We start from the raw sequence: 17,969 nt of genomic DNA, 5'->3' as shown, positions 1-17,969 counted from the left end.
AATTATTTAGTTTTGAAATTATCTGCAAAAAGATCGATCATGGAATCGTACGTAAAGGATCGAAAAGAAAGATTTATCATGCACTTAAGGGAGGATAAAAGTTGAATGCATGACGTAAAGCTGGGGCCGGAGAATTAAGAAGAAGGTTAACAAATTTCATTTTCGGAGTTAATTAATGACGTACACGTCATTTGCAAATAACATGTCTAATTAGTTACTAAATAGCAGATAATAAAATAATATAAGCTGAATTAGTTAATCAAAAGTATATATGTAATTTAGTAAATGATTTGAAGTCAAAATATATATATATATATATTTACACTTTATTATAAAATTCAGAAACCCATCGACAGATATCATGACGTGTTTACACACAAAAGACAAGAACGAATGAGTTGTCGGCCATTTTTTTCAACTAATGACGTAGGATTATTCGATCCGTGTCATAATCTCCAACAAGATTATCAGATTTGGGTTTCAAATGTAAACACTCAAAATGGGAAACATGGGCTTTTTAATTCATGATCATAGAAATATTGTCTCTGATCATGCTAATTTGCTCTTATATATAATATTCCTTAAATTAATTAATTAATTACTTGTGCCAACCAATCATTGACCCTAATTTAAGTATTAAATTAATCCACAGATTTCGAATCAAGTAATGAATCGGATATTAACTTTGTCTTTGTTTTTGGTTGTTGATGTGTGGTCTAAAACCTTGTTAGATTATAAGGGATGGTGTCATTTTCTGTCTCATGCAGGGATGATAAGATCACCTCATGAGAAAAGAATAATTCCAAGGTGACAAATTAATCCTGACAACAAGATCAGCTAGCTAGCTCACAAATGATGTGACTTGTGGGACCATCCCAACCGCTAATTTCGAAATAAGTCTTAACGTACACCTAATTAATTAATTCATTCATTTATCCATCTAGTTAATCACCCCTTCCTTTCTTGAGGAAGATGACTGATTATATTAAAAGAGACTTATTATATATAGATATAAAAAAATTATACGAAAATAAATATATAAATTGACGTGAGTTTATAATATTTGTTAAATCTAATTAAATTTATAATATGATGTATCAAATTAAATTATATTAATTTTTAAATTTACTTTTACGTAATTTTTTTATAGTTAGAATATTTCCGTTATTAAAATTGCGTACCATTAGCATCTATATATATATTTTATATGGCTGAGAGCTTTGGGTTGATGTATGCTTTCAACTTCAGGAACCAACCGAAAAATCCACAAAGGCTTTTGTGAAGGCATGTGGACTTTATGACCTAAAGCCCAAAACAAATTCAATGTTTACAAAATGACCGATTCTCTTGGACACGAGCTAGCTTTTGCTGTTTTGGACGGCTACACAAGAATCCAGCCCAAGGACATGGAGAATAAAAAGCCCTAAATTGGAAAAAAAAAAAATTACAATAAAATGCCGTCTTTTTTGTTTTGCCTAGCTAGGTCAATCTTTGAAAAAGGAAACAAAAATTATCATATTTTTGGGTTTCGACCACACATCTAATTAACTAGTAGTCGTAGCCAAATATTGAGTATACAGCTGAATTATTACACCCTGTACAATTAATTTTGTGATAAATAAATATTGTGTATGTTAATACTTTGTACAATAGTCCAGGTAAGCATGTTATAACCGAGTGACTTCATGTTGGAGCCACTACAAGTAGGGCCGTGCAGAATTAATATCATTAACCCGTATCGTCCGCACGAACCGACCCGATTGATAAAAGCGGGTTGAACTAACTTGCTGGTCAAACCCACTAACTATCGGTTTCAATCCGACTAAAAATCCCCAAATCTCACACCCTAGCTGCCATTCGGCCTCCCCATTTCTCTCTGTCATCACCGTCAACTCCGTTCATCTTCCCCGTCGACTCTAACAACCAACAAGCACAACCTCAAAAAGAGGGAAAATATGAAAAATCACATGGCCATTCTGACTTAAACAATACAATCACATGCACATTTCCATGACCCAATAACGTAGCCCTTGTCCACCAAGCAACCAGAAATTCATCCCAACCAAAAGAAAAACATCACGCGATCCGACTCATACCCATCAAGGAGAATGTCGTCGATACGAAAATGGAAAGAGTGGAAGAACTGATCGGCGACAAGTTTGGAAGGGGAAGAGGCGAAGCGATTATGGAGAAGGGAAAGGAAGATGCGGGCATCAACGTGGGTGGTGGTATTCTCGAGGCGATCAAGCAAGGATCGGAAGGCAGCGTAGGACCGCATCACTGGGCTGCTGGCACTCATTCAAGAAGTCCTCCACAGTAAGCCCCATAAAGTCACTCGACCACTCAAAGCACAGCAGCAACAGCTAAAGGGAAAAGGAGATTTTTTGCAGTGCAGAAGAAATGGGAGATGAGATGAGAGGAAGGAAGGAATGTTCAGGGCCTGGAAACAACTTTTATGTTCTCAATTGGTAGACGGGTTGACCCGACTCAAGTCGGGTCGGTTCTTTTTCTTGTTGGTCTGGACACCAGGTCGGGTCCATAACCTGTGCGGGTTGGACGGTGTGCAAGCCTAATTGCAAGAAAGGACATATATAGCAGTATACGAAACCACTGCATACAAAACCTTGATAGTTTTGTCTACCAAACAAAAAATATTTTAGAATCTCATAAGCAAAAGGTAACCTATCAATTAACACAACCTCAAAGGTAAAGAGGTAATTTTATTCATCAAACACAAACTACTATTCATACTATTCACATGCCCATAGCTGCTTTTATAATTAAGGGTATCAAATCGTATTAACATATCGTGTTCGTGTCGTGTCAAGACAAATATATTATACTATATGGATCGACCCTAACCCAACACATTAAGCTTATCATATATAAATCTCAAACCTTAACACGACCCATTAACATAACGGGTCGTGTTGTGTCAACTCGTTTTGACTCATTTATGTAAATGAGTTGAACAGACCCAAAATTAACTCGTTTAAACTAGTTAAGTTTAGTATAATTTTATATAAATGTTAAAATCATAATATCTGTAAAAAATATAAAACAAACTACAAATCCAAAATTATAATCCAAATAATAAAAATATCAAAATCAAAATCTCAACAATTTTATTTTTAGGTATAAGGATACAATTGTTACTTTAACTTTCTTAACGGGTCAAAACGGGTTGACCCGTTATCAACTCGTTAAGCAATTGTGTCTTAATAGGTCAACTCGTTTTGACTTGAACCCGTTAAGGCAAAATCCTAACCTGCTTTTATTGTGTCATGTTTGTGTTGGGTTAACGGATCGTGTCACATATTGCCACCCCTATTTATAATAGTATATATATATATATATATATATATATATATAGAATATAGAATATAAATAGGGAAAGAGAAAATGGTGGCAAACAAACTATGCAAGACCCCAGAGATAATGACGACGTGATTAATAACCTCAAACAAAACTCACTATTCATATGTTGATAGCCTCTTTTATAATAGAATGATGTGATACGTTTATAATACAAAACAAAGTTACGTTTATCATAAAATAGATACTAATGGATCATATGAAATCAAGTTAGTTAGTGAGTTTACTCTTGTATAACGCCCCAATAGAAAGCTCAAACCATATGACCTATACTCCAAAAGGACTAGTCAATGATACAATTAGAAACCATTGAAACATTATAAAGAGCATGAAGAACTTCTCATCTCCATGTAATGTGGGATCTCATACACTACCTATTCTAGCATTATCCTTATCATATGAGGTATCACAATCTCCTCTATTAAATCCTCAACGTCCTCGTTAGGCCAATCCATTTTAGGTGACATGGCTGAAGTCCCACATTTCTGGTTGTGATAGTCTTTGATACTATTTGTAATTCTCCAATGGAAAACCCAAACTATATGACCTATATTCTAAAAGGACTAGTCAATTATATAAATGTAGATACATTGAAATCTTATAAAGAGTAAAAACTTCTCATTCCCAAGCAATGTGAGATATTTCCATGTACCACCTACCATTATCCTTATTATATGTGGTATGTATCATTAATTGGTTCTTTTGAAGCACAAGTCATGTGGTTTAGAACTTCTATTGGGACGTTACATCTTTGTACAATATCTTTGTATTTGCAATACACGTACTTATTATATCTTATAAGTTATTATGGCATATCATTGACGCCACGTATACATAAATCAGATCCTATGTACATTAATCCAACTATTATACACCAATTAAATTGCATTATATATATAACAAGCAAATTAGTTGTAAATACATCAAATATTAAAAATTAAATTGATTGATATGATGTTATATCAATCATATAATTCACGTGATCAAGTAAAATGATTAATTACATTATATCAATAATGTAATTAATATAAAAATAAACAAATTTATAAGTAAAATGATTGATGAGCAGTGAGCACAAAAAAAAAATTATATTATAAGAAAATGAGTAATATATACAATATTACTTTTACAACTAAGTTTTAAATTAAAAATATTTATATAAAACGATAACATATATAGTTTTAAAAAGAAATATTCCTCGTCTAAAACAAGATTCCACATGAGAGGAAATTAAGATGTCATGTGCCGTCCAAATTAAAACGCATCGTTGGAAAGGAAACATCATGATTTTGTCAATGGCAGGCTACGTATATATAAGATACTATTCAAGGCTCAAATCTAAGAAAAATACTAGACTGTCGAAATTATAAGAGCACTAGTAGTGAACTCAACAAACTCAAATTTTAGCTAAAGAATAGCTAAGGTGCACAATAACTCACTGCAATAGGCTCAACAAATCTACAATAATTTTAGCTTCCATTATTTCCACTAGTCAAATTTGGCTAGCCTTCTTGCTGGCCAATTATTATTTTCGCATAAAAAATTCATCTTTCCCCTGTGACTAACGTTTCACATGATCCACAATTCAGAAAAAAAAAAATCAACTTTGGCTCGTAAACATGATCTGCATTTCGCCCAAATCCCACGCCCAAAAACACGATCTGCATTCCGTGCATTGTCTCTGCAACTCCGTCAAAGTCATCTTTATCTGCAACTTCTCTCCGTCGAAGTGTCTCCATCGACTTCTCTGCAATTTCTTCTCTGTCGACTTCTACGAAGTCTGGTGATAATTTTATTAATTTCTTCTGATTGGTTATTTCTTCTCCATGGATTCTTCTCCGTCGAGGTTAATTTCTTCTGCAATTTCTTCTCCGCCGACTTCATCTGCAATTATTTCTGCAATTTCCAACGATCATATTTTTCTGCAATTTCTTCTCCGTCGACTTCATCTACAATCATTGTCAGCACTCTGCACTCACATGATTCTATCACTTTATATGTTAATTTTGTCGGAGTGGCTATTGACTGGAGGTGGATCTCTTCAACCGATTGGAATCCATTAGGGTGGGATGGGATAGTTAAGATAAATCTGTATAGTGCCCCACTAATTAATGTGGCCTTTTCCTTTTCATTTTTGTTGGCTGATTATAAGTTTTTTGTCCAAATGGTCCATTTTCGTTAATGATTTTCTGTTCTTGAGCATGGCTGTTTCATTATCAGAAGTGATCTATGGCAGAAATATAAGAAAAAATAGATGAGAGAAAGATATTCTAAATGAAAATGTCAAAATTAATATTTTAATAGAATAGTGATAGATTTGTTGAGTCTGTTATTTGATGTAGTTGAAAAGTAACTAGTTAAATTTATAAAAATAAATTTTTTAATCAAATTTTAGTTAAATTTTATTTAAACCACTACTAGTACTCTAAAGCTGCCTAGCCAGGGACGCGCCCTGCAGATTTTATGTACGTCTCCGAAAGTCACAAGCATGCAGTATATATGCGCCTCGTTTTGTTGACCTAATTTCGTTTTCCAACCATCAATAACAAAACCGTATGTAGTCATGACTCATGTGTTCAGGATTTTGTTTTTCTTTTAATTTGTTTTATACAATATTCGCGGACTCACTTTATTCACGTACATACATGCATGAATGAAAGGAATGCAATTCATTTACGTACTCTCTGAGTTTAACCCTTCTCTCCACAAAAAAAGTAAAAATAAAAATAAAATAAAAAATTGCAGGATCCATTGAGGAAATTAAGGAAAAAATTGTAACTGCTTAACGAATGCAGGTTCAAATATAAACGATTGTCATGTTAAGAATAACATTATTTAATTTGGTAGTATTAATTAATGTTGAAATAATTACAAAAAGCTTTCAAAATATGAAGAATCACGTATAAACAAATGTGAAATCTTGACTTTGCCCTAATGTTGTCTGCATATTATATATACAAATATACATATTATTATATATATACAATTTTGCGGCACTGTATGTGCATGAAGCCATTCCAGGTGGGCAAAGGGAATCATGTGTAGTTCGCCAAAGAGGCGCTGGGGTGCAGGAGGGACCCATTCCACCCAACCCCTCGCTTTTCTTTTTTTTGTTATATAGTACATTTAATTTTGTTATTTTTTTTTTAAATTAAGTTTTGTTTCGTTGTTTTTTCCTTATAAAATAAGCGGAATTAAAAAGCTTTTTCGGAGACTTTGAAGGCAGGCGTGAGCTAGTAGGGGTCACGACTTTTTGATCCAAAGACGTGATGAGACGCGGTACTAATCCATGCACCACGTTTGTATCCAGTCATTCAACGCATGGTTGCAATCTTTAGTCATGCAGTCATTCAATGCAGGTTCATTGTAGGGATGTCAAATTGTGTTAATGAAATGTGTTTGTATAGTATCAAAATATGTATATTATATTATATGGGTCAATTCTAACTTGATTTGTTAAGTTTATCGTGTCAAAATCTTAAACCCTAATACAACTCATGAACATAACATATCGTGTCGTGTCAATCTATTTTAACTCGTTTATGTAAATGGGTTGACCAAACTCGAAATTAACCTATTTGACCTAATTAAGTTTAACATAATTTTATATAAATATTAAAATCAAAATATCTATAAAAAAAATATAAAACTAACTATAAGTCCAAAATCACATGGCCATTCTGACTTAAACAATACAATCACATGCACATTTCCATGACCCAATAACGTAACCCTTGTCCACCAAGCAACCAGAAATTCATCCCAACCAAAAGAAAAACATCACGCGATCCAACTCATACCCATCAAAGAGAATGTCGTCGATACGAAAATGGAAAGAGTGGAAGAACTGATCGGCGACAAGTTTGGAAGGGGAAGAGGCGAAGCGATTCTGGAGAAGGGAAAGGAAGATGCGGGCATCAACGTGGGTGGTGGTATTCTCGTCAGGCCAATTCATCTTAGGTGACATGGCTGAAGTCCCACATTTCTGGGTGTGATAGTCTTTGATACTATTTGTAATTCTCCAATGGAAAACCCAAACCATATGACCTATATTCTAAAAGGACTAGTCAATTATATAAATGTAGACACATTGAAATCTTATAAAGAGCAAGAACTTCTCATTCCCAAGCAATGTAAGATATTCCCATGTACCACCTACCATTATCCTTATCATATGTGGTATGTATCATTAATTGGTTCTTTTGAAGCACAAGTCATGTGGTTTGGAACTTCTATTGGGACGTTACATCTTTGTATAATATCTTTGTATTTGCAACACACGTACTTATTATATCTTATAAGTTATTATGGCATATCATTGACGCCACATGTACATAAATCAGATCCTATGTACATTAATCCAACTATTATACACCAATTAAATTGTACATTATATATATAACAAGCAAATTAGTTGTAAATACATCAAATATTAAAAATTAAATTGATTGATATGATGTTATATCAATCATATGATTCACATGATCAAGTAAAATGATTAATTACATTATATCAATAATGTAATTAATATAAAAATAAACAAATTTATAAGTAAAATGATTGATGAGCAGTGAGCACAAAAAAAAAATTATATTATAAGAAAATGAGTAATCATACACATACAATATTACTTTTACAACTAAGTTTTAAATTGAAAATATTTATATCAAACGATAACAAATAGTTTTAAAAAGAAATATTCTTCGTCTAAAACAAGATTCCACATGAGAGGAAATTAAGATGTCATGTGCCGGAAACATCATGATTTTGTCAGTGGCAGGCTACGTACATATAAGATACTATTCAAGGCTCAAATCTAAGAAAAATACTAGACTGTCGAAATCATAAGGCTGGCTAGCTAGGGACGCGCCCTGCAGATTTTATGTACGTACTCCGAAAGTCCCAAGCATGCAGTATATATGCGCCTCGTTTTGTTGACCTAATTTCGTTTTCCAACCATCAATAACGAAACCGTACGTAGTCATGACTCATGTGTTCAGGATTTTGTTTTTCTTTTAATTTGTTTTATACAATATTCGCGGACTCACGTTATTCACGTACATACATGCTGCAATTCATTTACGTACTCTCTGAGTTTAACCCTTCTCTCCACAAAAAAGTAAAAATAAAAATAAAATAAAAAATTGCAGGATCCCTTGAGGAAATTAAGGAAAAAATTGTAACTGCTTAACGAATGCAGGTTCAAATATAAACGATTGTCATGTTAAGAATAACATTATTTAATTTGGTAGTATTAATTAATGTTGAAATAATTACAAAAAGCTTTCAAAATATGAAGAATCACGTATAAACAAATGTGAAATCTTGACTTTGCCATAAGGTATCGACAATCTCGTTGTCTGAATATTATATATACAAATATACATATTATTATATATATACAATTTTGCGGCACTCATGTATGCGCATGAAGCCATTCCAGGTGGGCAAAAGGGAATCATGTGTAGCTCGCCAAAGAGGCGCTGGGTGCAGGAGGGACCCATTCACCACGTTTTCGGAGAAATTTTCCTTATAAAATAAGCGGAATTAAAAAGCTTTTTCGGAGACTTTGAAGGCAGGCGTGAGCTAGGGTCACGACTTTTTGATCCAAAGACGTGATGAGACGCGGTACTAATGCATGCACCACGTTTGTATCCAGTCATTCAACGCATGGTTGCAATCTTTAGTCATGCAGTCATTCAATGCAGGTTCATTGTAGAGATGTCAAATTGTGTTAACGAAATGTGTTTGTATAGTGTTAAAATATGTATATTATATTATATGGGTTAATTTTAACTTGATTTGTTAAATTTATCGTGTCAAAATCTTAAACCCTAATACAACTCATTAACATAACATATCGTGTCATGTCAATCTATTTTAACTCGTTTATGTAAATGGGTTGACCAAACTCGAAATTAACCTATTTGACCTAATTAAGTTTAACATAATTTTATATAAATATTAAAATCAAAATATCTATAAAAAAATATATAAAATTAACTATAAGTCCAAAATTACAATCTAAAGAATAAAAATATCGAAATTAAAGTTTCAATAATTTTATTTTTAGGTATAAGGGAATAATTGTAACTTTAATTTTCTTAACGGGTCAAAACGGGTTGACTCATTATTAACCCATTAAGCAATCGTATCTTAACAGGTCAACACGTTTTGATTCGAACCCGTTAAGGCTAAATCCTAACTCACTTTTATCCTGTTGTGTTCATATCGGATTAATAGATCGTGTCACATATTACCACTCCTAGTCATTGGTATGTTGCAATCTTTAGTAATTAATACTATAAATATTGGTTCGGCTTACCAATTAGCAACCCGTCTATATATTAGGGGAGAATTAGAACCCAATATGAGTCTTAGATACATCCGTGTCCAAAACATGGATCTCATTTGCACCCAAGACTCTAAAATAATTATAAGGGAAATAAATTTAGCTGCAAGAAGATTTCACAAAAATAAACTTATAAACTGACATGACTTGATATTTTACATCAGATTGTAAAGTTATTTTTATTGTAAAATATATTTAATGTATTATATGCAACTACGTCAGCTTATAAATTTCTTTTTATGCCTGTAACACTTTTCTAATTATAATATGTACACAATATACATGGAGTAGAAACTCCATTGCAGGTTTTTAAAGTATGAACACATTGTTTTCTGATCATTTTTCTGATATGACAAATAGTTATAAAAATAACTATTTATTATTATAGATAAAAATATAATATCGAAAAATTTTTATTATCAAGTGCTGGACTATTCGAGAAAAGTCCAAACTGCTAAATTATCACTGCTAAATTATAAACTAGCTAGATAGGTTTCATCGAATAAAGTCTTCGAGAAAAGTCCAAAACAGATTGCTTTTGTAGTCAAGTTTTGTCACCTAGCTGGTTGCTATTTGATCTAGCTAATCCCGGGGTCAAGGCTTAAGTCGATCGAGCTTTATTTTTTGCTAGCTTATGGACCACACGTCAAATGTTTCATCTACCAACTACACCTTTGTTGGTTCTTTTTGTTTTGCTTTTGATCTCGACTCAAAGAAAACAAGAAGCATGATTCATTCTCAGAAATTCTCTACGCACAGTACTAGTCTTCCTTTGATCTGTGGCCTCAAAGTGCTGATCTTGACTCTGGAATTCGATAACGTCGTGATCAACAAGTCATGCAGAGATTCTCTCTGCTCTCTCTACATTAAAAATTTAAAACAGGTCTTTTTTTTTTTTTTTTTTTTTTCCTCTTTTTGGAAAACTCATCAGAAATAACCAATCGGTGGGAGCTTCGGGTCCTCCCCCTCCCTCCTTTCTCTCAGCCCAATCATTTTCTCTATTTTCTGTTACTTTTTTGCTTTTATGGTTTATTTTTAACATGCCAAATAAGAGAAGAGTGTCGTTCGAAGACTTTCCGGTAGTCGGAAGACACCACGCGCCCCACAGGAGGATTCAGAGGCTGCCGATCTATCAACTTACCATATGGGGTGTCCCAAAGAAGTGGCACACATCCTTCACGCGCCTCCGTGCAGTTTCTTTTTTTTTTTTGGCACCACGCGCGGCACCATTGGATCCAGCGCCTCAGGCTCCTCCACGATTGTTTACCTGGTTTCTTCCTCGATTGGTGCGTGTCCTGCACGCGCTCCTGCAGCCTCTTTGTGCTGTGTTTTCTCCGTTTTTGCCTTGTTTTCTTAGTGTTTGTAATTTTGTCTCTCTGTTTGTATTGATTAATAAAATAAATAGGCTATTGGACCTATGTCCATAACAGGGGAACCCCTCCTCTTTTGGAGGATGGGGGTTTGGATACCGATTTGGATACCCTTTCCTCCTTTGGAGGTGGGGGTTAGTTTTTTTATCTTTGTTTTATATAGAGGCTGATACTCTCTTATGAGAGTTTCTAGAAGTTAAGATAATATCCGTCGCAAATAAATTTGTGTGCGAGGAGGCGTACAACAGATGTGTAGTTTGACTTGTATTCGGAGTTTTTCTCTATATTGACTAGTCACAGCTATAACTTTCTTCATAGATGAAATGAAATCTATTTCCTATAAAATAAAAATAAAAAATTATCCACGGAATATTCCCCTTTCCTAATAACAAACTAGTATACTTTGTAAAATCTTATGATACAATTTATATTGCACACAATATTATTGAATATTAATGCACTAATCGTACGTAGTACGAGTGTGACAGATCTAGACATTATGTTTGAATTCTTTTCCTCCTTATAATTTGTAGGCTGAACAAATCTTCTTTGCAATCAAGCATTAATTAATTAATTAATTAATTAGCATGTTATTTCACATGCTGAGTATAATTCCCCACCTTGCAGATCATGTACCATATTATATATATATATATATATATATATATATCATGTTTTAGTGTCTCGCAATTTCCCTTAAATATTTTGTGGTGGTTCTTTATAATAGTGCGCGCTATTAACTCCTCAAAATTTTTTTAATTTTCAATAAAAAATATAATAAATAATTTAACTTTTTTAAATCTTAAAATAATAATAATATTAAAAAATAATATTCTAACAATACTTTATCATCTCAACTCAATTCAGTTTAACATCCAAACACAATTTTAGACTTTTTAAAAGTTTTGGACCAGACGTTTTTAGAGTTTCTATTTTGTTTTCCTCTATACATGATATTTATCTACAACTTAGATATGGAGGCCAATTTTTTTTTTATATTTATAAAAAATAAAAGATAATTAATTTCTTCAGACGAACATTCTGGATGGTACTACCAAGGAATTAATCCAATTTTAATTAATTTCTTGAAACGGATATTTTCTTCCTTGGGAGATTTTTTTTTGGGCGTCGTGGGGCCTGGAGACTAGGGGATGACCCCAGTGACGCCAGTTGTCTCATTAATAATGCTGATGCTGAGCCCGCCGAAATGATCACATGATTCACACTTGAACAAGAAAATATTTAGTACAGCAAGAACCAGTATAAATCCCACACACCTGCCATAGATCCCAACTCAGAGAAAACACATACTTATATATAAACGCACTCAATTAAGCATTTTATGGTAGAAAAGGTTACATTTTGATCCTTAGCTATCATCTCTTGCGATCATGGATTTTTCACAGTACTCTTCAATCGAATCGCAAGTCGATAAGATTAAGGAGAAGATGTTCTCAAATACTTGTGATCCCTACTCGTTCATTTCTCCTTCTGCTTATGACACTGCATGGTTAGCCATGATACCTGATCCACACCAACCTCTGCAACCTATGTTCCAGAGTTGCTTGGAGTGGGTGCTTTACAACCAGAAAGCTGAAGGGTTTTGGGGAGAGTGTGATGCCCATGGCATGCCCACCATTGAGTGCCTTCCTGCAACCCTTGCTTGCATAGTTGCACTCAAAAAGTGGAATTTTGCCTCGGGATCATGCATTGAAAAAGGTACGTACGTATATATAGCATACGGGCTATATATGAACACTTGTATTTGAATTACCTAACGTATATATATGAACAAGCTTTAAATGAAAAGTCTAAGCACTTTAAGATCCGCGGAGCTAGCTAGCCGTTGATCGATCGGTCTAAAGGTGTACATAAACTTTGGAGAAAAATGCTCATCCTCGATCGTGAGACCAAGTCAACGGCCTGAAACGATACAAGAAGATATCTCCCATATGGAGTTCTAGAATCTAAATGCATGCATGGCTCTTTCTTCTTGTTTAGGTGCTTTATCACTGAGCTAGAGGCCTTGGACCAAACAATTACAACTTATTTTTTTAATTCAGGATTGGCCTTCATCCATGCAAACACGGAGAAGTTCGTCAGAGAAATCAACCACCACTGTCCTCGTTGGTTTGCCATTGTTTTTCCTGCAATGGTTGAACTTGCGAATACAGTACTAGGAGTAGATCAGCTTGTCTTCCTTCATAGCTCGGACGGAGTGATGTCAGAATTATTCAATAAACGGCAACAGATTCTTGAACAGTACGTAGCAGTTTTCTTTTGGACTTGTGAATAATTTATATTTAACTTAATCATGTTTGGTTTCCAGCTAATTGATCGTCAAACAAAATACTGATGATCTATTTGATCGCATGCTTAATTTCTTTGTAGAGAGAAAATTGTGGACAAGTGCCAAAATCCCCCATTATTAGCATATCTTGAAGCACTGCCTGCATCTTACGAAATTGATCAAGACGAGATAATTAAGTACTTGATGATCGGCAATGATGGCTCATTATTTCAATCCCCCTCCGCCACCGCAAGTGCATTTATGATTACGGGAAACAAACATTGCATGGCTTATTTACGGTCACTTGTTCAAAGATATGATAATGGAGGTCAGAAAGCTTCTTTATCATTGTACTTTGACTAGCCGAAACGTCAGCATGCATCATTAAAAAGCTACAGCAAATGAAAAGTGACAATCTGATATATATAGTTTAAACTTTAATTTTTATATCCTAAAACTCTTCACGTGTGGGTCAAACATTTCTTAAGTGAATGTAAAATAATAATTAATTAAAATAGGCAGATAAAGTGTAAAGTCATTTCAAAATCAAGGAATTTATTTAATACCATATTAAATCATTTTTTATTAAAAAAATAAAAATGATCATGAAAAGACGTGTGTTTAATAAATAAATTAATTTATATGCACGGTTAAATACACAGCTAATACAATATCCACTTCTGCCTCTTATTGCTAGGGGAGAAATGTACTCATGGTTATCTTTTTGTCGCAGTTCCGCCGACATATCCCATGGATGAAGATCTCATAAACCTTTGCATGGTCAACCACTTACAAAGGCTGGGCCTGGCTGAGCATTTTGTCCAGGAGACAGAAAAAGTTTTGGCAAAAGTTTACAGGTTAAAAAAAGAACATAATTCATGATATCAGACTCTTACGTTATTAAAGATCAAAGACAGACGTACGTTTCTGTCTTTTTTTTTTTATTTTTTTATTAGCTAATACATATCTCACATAACACCATGTTGAGCATAACTTTCAGGAATTACTTGAATAAAAAATCCCAGCCGAAACCAAGAAACTCGGACGTTGCAGCACAGATATTCAGAGACTCTCTAGCATTCCGGCTCCTGAGGATGCATGGGTATGGTGTATCGTCGGGTATGTTTCCAGATTCACGTTGCAAGCTAGCTAGCTCGTCTTGCATTCGTTTGCAATTAATAATTTAACTAACTATATATGCGTATTTTCCGTGTGCAGATAGCTTTTGTTGGTTCTTGCATCGTAAAGATATTCGAGATCAAATAGAAAACAACCATGAATACATTTCAAGTTCGATGCTTAATGTCTATAGAGCTACAGATCTTATGTTTTCTGCAGAACATGACCTCCAGGAGGCTAGATCATTTTCAAAAGATTTACTTGAGACAATCGTATCAGTGGGAATTACTAGAGACCAAACTCATGATATTGTTACGTCGACATTCAACTTGAGGAGAGTGGTAATTCATTGATCATTTTCTTGACAAAATATTTTAAAATATTAAAATCTTATAACCATTAATTAAACAGAAATAGGAAATTAAGGTTGAAAAACTGAATAGTCTTTAAAACAAGATCAGAGTTTTTTCGTCCATTTCTATGCACCTTGTTTTTTTTTAAAAAAAAAAATTAAAGTATTAATTAGATCAATAACTTTAAGGAAGACCTGTGAAAAAACACAAGTCATCAAGACTACACCAACACATCAACGTCGTCTCAGTCGCACGTGGACAAAACACAAGTCAATTTTAAGAGTCCTCTTATCATTAAAGTCTCCGTTTGATGTTGAATAGGTCGACATTGCATATGTGTGCGGGAGACGGGAAGTTTCACGAACACCAGTTATACGACCTTTCAAATGAAACAAATAGCGACAAATTAAAGTGGAAATGGAATCTATGAATTAAATGAAAATTCGTTTATCGAATCCAATTTGAATTACTCATAATTAATTACTCTGAAAACGCCTCGTATAGATTGAGCACGAGTTAAGTCTTCCATGGTTTGCTCGACTGGATCACATGGAATATAGGATGTGGATCGAGGAAAATGACTCCAACTTTCTCTGGATGGGTAAAGCTTCTTCCATAGGTATGCAGCTACTAGCTTCATTGTAAAACAGTAACCCTAAAAGGGATATTACTACTTCTAAATTCTCTTATAATTAACCACGGCCAACACGTCTTTATTAAATTGTTAAGTACATCAATTAACTAACAAATTAATCTTTTAAACTCAGGTTGTCATATCCTTATAATGATGAACTACTGGGTCTTGCCAAGCAAAACTTTGAGTTCAGGCAATCAATATACAAGAATGAACTCGAGGAACTGAAAAGGTATTATTCGCTTTCGAATTGGTTAATTTGATCAACAATTTATATTAGATCAGTTTTGAGAGCGTCACTAGTATATATAATGTCGTAATTCATATATATATATATATGCTAATCATGATTTTCCTATTTCGAAACGAACTATCAATTAATTATAATGTCTGGCTTGATGTCTTCGAGATATATAGGTGGTCCAAGGACATGGGTCTCAGTGATATGGGATTTGGCCGAGAGAAAACTACCTATTGTTATTTTGCAGTTGCTGCCAGCAGTTCTTTGCCTCATGATTCCAGCATTCGAATGATGGTCGCAAAGAGTGCAATAGTTATTACAGTGGCCGATGACTTCTATGACATGGAAGGTTCTCTAATTGAGTTGCAAGGTCTCACCAACGCAGTTCAAAGGTATATAGCACAAACTAAATATTGCTAGCTCGTACCAATATTTCTGTTAATTAATTAAGTCCTCTTTTTTATATTCTCTTATTTTGAATATCAGATGGGACGCTAAGGGCTTGAGTGGCCATAGTAAGGTTATATTTGATGCCCTTGATAATCTCGTGACTGAGATTGCAGCAAAATATTTTCAAAAAGAAGGACGTGACATAACATGCAAGCTCCGAGATATAGTAAGCCAATGTTTACTTGATAATTTAGACGTCCCCAAAATAAAATAAAATCCACCAGTATCTTTTAAATTGCGAGATAATGTCATTTTTCCTTTTGTGTTATATATAGTGGTATGAAACGTTTTTTTCATGGTTTACGGAATCCATGTGGGGTAAAAACGGAAGCATACCTTCAATGGATGAGTATCTTGAAACTGGCATGATCTCAATAGCCATACACGTCATACTTCTTCAAGCTTCATGGTTCCTGAACCCAAGTTTATCAAATTCCAAACTCAGGCCAGCCCCATACAAGAACATCACAAAACTACTCATGTTAATCGCTCGTTTGTTGAATGACACACAGAGCTACCAGGTAACTTAATTAATTAGTATATCTTCATATATATATAGTTTCTTCATTTGGCCAGTACCAATATATCCTGCATGTGAGATATCTTAAGAATCTAATTATAAATAGTGCAAAATGACAGAAGGAAAAAGAGGAAGGGACAGTAAACTTTATTTTACTCTACTTGAAAGAAAACCCAGAGGCGGACATTGAGGAGTCCATTGCTTGTGTGAGAAACATTTTGGATAAAATGCAGAAAGAGTTGCTTCAACATGTTCTTATAGATGGATTAAGTGATTTGCCCAAACAATGCAAGTATCTCCATCTATCGTGTTTGAAGGTATTTCAGATGTTCTTCAACTCTACCAATCGATACGACTCCAACACAGACATGCTTCAAGACATCAGCAAAGCAATCTATATTCCTGTTGAAGTAGGAAACAAAAAGTCTCTAAAACCTCTCGTGAAGACTGTGCCACTTTTCTCTGGAGCAAAGATGAATGAAAATACGAAAATCAGCATTGTTCTCTTCAACCGGCCCTCCAAGCATCACATGAGGAGAAGTACTACTTTATCAACACAGAGGGTCTCTTGGCCTGCTTCAAGCGATCATGGACATGGGAAAATGTTTATGCCACCAAAAGTTAGATTTTGTTTCACTTAATTAGTGATGTGTTTCCGGTATTAGTACTGACGTTTGCTATATCTCTTTCGCTTTGCCAGTTCCTATATATCCTATTATATAGTAATAAAGTCGTCATAGACTATGTTTGTGCTACCTAAATTGATCTTAATTCTCATTGTCTCTCATGCATTTGAGATTTGTTGCAAACTCGATTTGTATACAAATTTTATTGGGACTAAGATTTTGATCCTACCGTATTGAGAAATGCTTAAATTAAAGATTAATGGTTGTTGTGTTGCCATATTGGATAAATTAATTATATGATATGTACAATTTTTTTTGTTCAACATATATATATTTATATTATGGAAGAAGCAAATTAATTAAGGCCGAAAGGTGTGTAAAATGTTGCTCGATCGTAAAACTAGCTATGATCAGTGTTCGTAAAGAAGGAAAATAATTGGTACGTAACTTAATTTCATATAATCCATTTAGATAAAAATAGTCACACACAAGATGATCAAAAACTCGATTTTCATCATGATTCATACTTTTTTTTATTTTTTTTCACATGTTAAGATATAAAATAAATAATAAAAATCTACTTCTTCTTATCAGTTTAAATTTTTAGGACAAGTAGTGATTCCACATGGTATCAGAACA

The 17,969-nt window shown here is 33.9% G+C and overlaps 1 protein-coding gene across 1 annotated transcript; it reads left to right on the top strand.

The window, feature by feature from the left end:
* The first annotated feature begins 12,374 nt into the window (after positions 1 to 12,374).
* LOC121264085 ((E,E)-geranyllinalool synthase-like) lies at positions 12,375 to 17,507 on the top strand. The gene is given in 13 exon segments (XM_041167131.1): positions 12,375 to 12,816; positions 13,161 to 13,359; positions 13,489 to 13,715; positions 14,121 to 14,244; positions 14,388 to 14,506; positions 14,606 to 14,847; positions 15,364 to 15,466; positions 15,469 to 15,478; positions 15,627 to 15,725; positions 15,911 to 16,126; positions 16,221 to 16,350; positions 16,460 to 16,705; positions 16,824 to 17,507. Coding segments are annotated over 13 exon segments (2,565 nt in total). The 5' UTR covers positions 12,375 to 12,488; the 3' UTR covers positions 17,346 to 17,507.
* The last annotated feature ends 462 nt before the right edge of the window (positions 17,508 to 17,969 follow it).

This window comes from Juglans microcarpa x Juglans regia, chromosome 5D (genome assembly GCF_004785595.1).
Source record: "Juglans microcarpa x Juglans regia isolate MS1-56 chromosome 5D, Jm3101_v1.0, whole genome shotgun sequence".
In the NCBI taxonomy this organism is placed as follows: domain Eukaryota; kingdom Viridiplantae; phylum Streptophyta; class Magnoliopsida; order Fagales; family Juglandaceae; genus Juglans; species Juglans microcarpa x Juglans regia.
Note: the sequence above shows the minus strand (reverse complement) of the source record. Positions and strands in the feature narration are given on the sequence as shown.